Source organism: Mustela nigripes, chromosome 10 (assembly GCF_022355385.1).
Source record: "Mustela nigripes isolate SB6536 chromosome 10, MUSNIG.SB6536, whole genome shotgun sequence".
NCBI classification, from domain to species: Eukaryota; Metazoa; Chordata; class Mammalia; order Carnivora; family Mustelidae; genus Mustela; species Mustela nigripes.
The window spans coordinates 63,677,335-63,682,456 of record NC_081566.1 but is presented as its reverse complement, the minus strand read 5'-3'; the positions used below and the strand labels follow the sequence as shown (position 1 = coordinate 63,682,456).

General features: G+C 48.3%; 1 protein-coding gene across 1 annotated transcript; it reads right to left on the bottom strand.

The window, feature by feature from the left end:
* Window positions 1–901: 901 nt before the first annotated feature.
* On the bottom strand, window positions 902–1,855 carry LOC132026244 (olfactory receptor 6N2). The gene has a single exon (XM_059414153.1). The coding sequence runs from the start codon at window positions 1,853–1,855 to the stop codon at window positions 902–904; it is 954 nt and encodes a 317-aa protein (XP_059270136.1).
* Window positions 1,856–5,122: the final 3,267 nt, after the last annotated feature.

The window sequence follows — 5,122 nt, the reverse complement described above, 5'->3', positions numbered from 1 at the left end:
AGATTGTAAGAAAGAACAACAAATTATATATTATTTTGATCTCTCTATCTGCATATATGCATACAAATTGTGATACATATTTAGAAGGAAACAAACATAACTTCAAAGAGAAAAAGGAGTCCCATACATTAGATAACATGCACTAGGTGACCATGTACATTATCCTCTCCACGATAATGTCACTGGAATGTGACATCGGAACATCACTCACACGATGAGAAGGGAACCAAATGAAACACTGGGGGGAAACAGTGTGACATTCTTGGAGCCAAGAATAACTCAAGCATCTAATAAGATAGGACCAAAAAGATAAAAAGATGGATTCGAGGAATAAGGAGAAAATGAAGAGATAATGATGCAGTTGAAGCTGAGAGACCAACCTTTTTGAGAAGGAAGAACTGGTCATGTGTGTCGAGAGGTCAAGAAAGAGGAAAGACAAAAAGGGTCTCATGGATTCAGCCTGGGGATCATCATGATCTTGGCAAAGTGTTTTTGGGAAAGGTCTGAGCCAATTCCAGATGGCAACGGGTTGTAAAGTGGGTAGGAAGTGAAGAAGGGGAGGTAGATTGCAATAATCACATGGAGAAGTTTAACTGGAAATGGGAGCAGAGAGACATAGACCTCTAGCGGGCTGAGAATGTAGGCCAAGGAAATATGTGTGCTTGTTAAGAAGGGAAATTCTAAAGTATTCTTAAATGTTCAAAGCACTGATCAAGTAAAAAATGGAAAACAGTAAAGATACAGGAAATTAAAGAAAAACGTAAACTATGCCTTTGAGAAGACAAAAGGGGATGAGGTCCATAGCATGTGTGATAGTGGGAAGATTACTCAAGGTCAAGACAAAGGCCCATAGAGCTTGAATGAGCCAACATTGAAGTGGAAGACAGACCTTGGTAAAGGGTCAGTGGTGAGTGGGACTGGCTCCCCCGCCTTTCCGGAAGATGGTCCTCCTGATGGCCTTAATGAGTTCCTTGTTACGAAGACTGTAGATGATTGGGTTGACCAGTGGTGTCAGTACAGAGTAGACCACAGCAAGTGTCCGGTCAAGGGTCAGAGAATAGCTCTTCCTTAGGCGCACATACATGAAGATGATGCAGCCAAAGAAGATGAGAACCACAGTGAGATGTGAGGCACACGTGGAGAAGGCCTTCTTTCTCCCTGCAGCTGTTTTTATTTTCAGGACAGCACCAATGATTCTTCCGTAGGAAACCATAATGAAGAGGAAGGTTATAAGGATGATGAAGGCGTTGATGGCAAAGTCCACGAGGACATTAGTGGCTGTGTCCTTGCAGGCCAGGCTCAGCAGAGGTGGAAAGTCACAGAAGATGTGTTGAATTTCATTATAGCCACAGAAGGGGAGCTGGGACACCAGGATGACTTCAGAAATGGGACACAGGAAGCCACAAGTCCAACAAGCAGCAGCCATCTTGCCACAGAGTGCCGGGGTCATGATTGCAGGGTAGTGGAGGGGCCGGCAGATGGCCAGGTATCGGTCGTAGGCCATGGCTGTTAGAAGGTAGCATTCAGAGGCCCCTAGGGAGTGGAAGAAGTAGGTCTGAAGGAGACACCCTGCAAAGGAAATGGTCTTCTTCTCACTGAGCAGATTGGCCAGCATCTTGGGGATGGTGGTGGCTGTATACCAAAGTTCCAGGAAGGAAAGTATACTGATGAAGTGGTACATGGGGGTGTGTAGGGCTGCGTCCAGTCGTATGACTAAGAAGATGAGTGTGTTCCCACAGATAGTGAACAGGTATGCCGACAGCAGCAGGACAAAAAGCCAGCCCTTGATGTGGCCCACTTTGGGGAAACCAAGGAGCACGAACTCAGCCAAGCTCGAGTGGTTGTGAGATTCCATGGAAGGCTGAGGTGGGGGAGGGAGGAAGGGAGACAAACATGGGGACAGGTGACTGCCAAACCCAACTCAAAACTTCATTTGTATTTATTGTTTTTTTTTTTTTTTTTTTTAATTTAAAGGCAGCATTTCATTACTCCAACTGCCACTTCTGGGGATACTACTCTAAAGTTAACAACCGCTAACGCTTATGACGCAACAAGCATTTTTACACGTGGTTTGTATTTTACTTCATTTTCACACAAGTGATGAATATCCTTGTTATACACATTTTACAGCTGGGAAAGTTCGAGAACAGATAGAAGGGTGAGATGATAAAACTCATTTCTTAGAGACACCATGTGACAAAAACAGGACTTGAACCCCTGCCCTTCATGCTCTCCACACTGTGTGCCCTTCCCCAAACATTCTATCCACTTCCTCGGGTCTTAATGTTTCCTTCAGTCAAATTCAAAAGGTGAGATTTGTGAATGAGATGAAGGCAGAGGCAAGTCTGTTGTTCCCGTTGACTAACACAAACACTTCTCGAATGCACGGGTGTCCGGCATCCAGAATCCGACCTCAGCAAGGTGCAGTCCCTGCCCCCAGACAGCTGACGGCCTCAAAGGGAAAGCAGCACAGCAGTCAGTCCTCCTGCTATCGCCTGAGAAGTGCGGAGCCACGGAGCGCTGAGGAAGGGGCTGGTTCCTCAGCCCAGGCTGACTGAGAAGCTTCTCAGAGGGAGAACCTCTCGGACTGAATTTTCCAGAAACAGTGGCAGTTAGTTAGCTAAAAGAAGAAAACAAACACTTCAGACAAAAAGCACACAAGTAGGTGCAGGACAGGAAGAGCGGGACCTCGAGAAATGCACGTTCACCTCTGTGGTGAGACAGCTGGGACCTTAGCCCCTTAGGAGGAATGTTAGCCAGAGGGACGGCGTGATCAGTTTTTAAAACATCACTGATAGTTAACTATCCTGACCTCCAGCTCAGACACAAAGGTGTGAATTTGCCTTGTGGCTGTTTCTGGTGGAAAGCCAAGTGGGTGGTTCACACAACAACCCCACCAAGAGTCAAGAAGCACACATTCTGCATGTCAGAAAATCGATGGTTATCAGTAGAGGTGGGGAAATCATAGCTGGCTTGGCAAAATTTCACACCAAAAAAAAAAAAAAAAAAAAGTGTTGCATATTCTAATTATTTTCAAGCACTGTGAGAAGCAAATGCAAAAAGGGAGAGAGAGAAACCACTGAACCACAGACACAAAACATCACAGAGAGTATGAATACGAACACGGCAGCTGGAGACAGCGACACCACACCCTGTAGAGGTCTTGGTGCATCTGGAGAGGGCTGTCCAAATTCTAGATTCCATGCTGACCATCTGCCGTCTCTTACTTATTTTGCAATTCTAATACTTGATACAACGGCTTTCACATTCAAAGTATTCCAATGTTTTAATAAAACTAGTTAATTTAATAACTGGTAGGGCTCCCCACACTTTCCCCTCGGCTCATACCACCCACCCAAACCCCAACGTGGCTCCCAAACCCGAGCACCCTGCAGTACTGAAAAATTTCGAGTTTGATGTTTTAAAATGCTGGATGGACTCAGAGCACTTTGTGTGTAAGGAGGTCCTTGTGAACCTCTTGTATCTATAGGAACTGTGCACTCTCCACTCCAAGTACAGGAGACAAATGAGGATAGAACAGAAATCTTGGCTTCACTGCATTCTGTCATCTGTGCCCCCTTAACCTCTTGCTTCTACCCTCTTTCTTTTCCCCCCGTCCGACAACCGCTTCTCATCCTTCAAAATTAGACCAAACAGGAGCTCTCTGGTGAAGCCTTTCCTGGCTCCGTTGGAAAACGTGACTGATTCCTTCTTCCACGTGCAGTGCCCACTTAGCACACAGCATCACCTTCGTGAGAAGTCTGTCTTCCCCGGGACCTGGCAAGATCTCGGAGAGGCAGAGCTTCATTAACGACTGTGCATCCCGCCAGCACCCAGAGCGACAAGCTCAGAGCTGTGAGCTCAGTGAAGGCTTTGTGAATGTACCTCAACCTTCCTGTAGCCTGAATTTAAGTTATATTTTTAGTTGCACCTGAACACTTCCTTCCTGCCGTCCCCGTGGCATCTCAAGCTCAGTGTACCTACAGGAACTTAGCCTGGAAGATCTGGGCTTGCTTCCCTTCCCCTAGTCCTGTTCAAGAGCCCATTCCTTGCTCTTCCACGGGAATTAAATTCCACAGGTTTTTCTGATCACCTTCGGTGTGTAGTAACTGTGACTGACAACATTTGCTCTTCTCACCAGTTAGCTGTCCTGAAGCCAGCTGCAAGTGTAGGTCAAGACAAACAGGGAATGATTCCAGAAGGGCCCACCCTCTGGATCTCCGATTCTAGCCTCAACAAGTGTCCTTCACCCCGCAGCTGGAGAGCCTGCGTCCCGGCCTCTCTAGGTGACTCCTTCCCACTGCAGCTGCTCCCGGGATGACCCATCTCACGAGATCTTTGTATTCACGGCTCCTGGGTCATGAGGGATCGTCTCTGAAGACCCCACTCTCGACCCTCCTGACGGCACATGGCCAGTCTGTGGCCGCACATGCGGCAGCTTCCTGTCTCTCCACATTTTCGGAGCAGGTGTGAGCCCCGTTAGCCACTCTCAGTTGTGGACTGAATTCACGTATTGAACGGGGGCTCAGGACCATGGAGAGGGTCTTTCTCGTCTGGTTGTCTATGACTCTCAGAGCCAGACATTCCAAGTCCTCACGGGAGTCATCTTTCCACTGAGCCACCTCTCCAATGTCAGAATATCAGCTGTTTTCAAATCCCTCAGTACCGGTCCCACCTTCCAGACCCCCAGTCTGCATCACTAGTGTGGCCCTCGGATCACCTACCAGCAGCTGCGCGTCTCCTGCATCTGTTTCTGTCTTGCTGGGCTCAGACGTATGTGGGAGACTGAGACTGGATCTAGGAGACTTTTCTCTCTGTAGAGAGGCCATCCCCATGGGGCAGGGTCCCCTGAGCCAGCCCTGTTTCAGGCCACAAGGGGCACAGGCAAGGAAGAGACCTCCAACCCCAGAGGCAGTGGGGATCAGGGCCCTCCTCCTGGGAGGGCACTTGGACGGATGCCATGTCACCTTCCCCACCCGGGCTCCGAGAAGCTCTCCCAAATGCTCCTGTCTCACCATCCCTTCCTTCACACCTACCCCTCCCCTATCACCACCAGCTTCTTAACACAGACTCCTGGACTCCGGCTCTGAAACAGGGCCCCACTGTCCTACTCCTCTTCCCA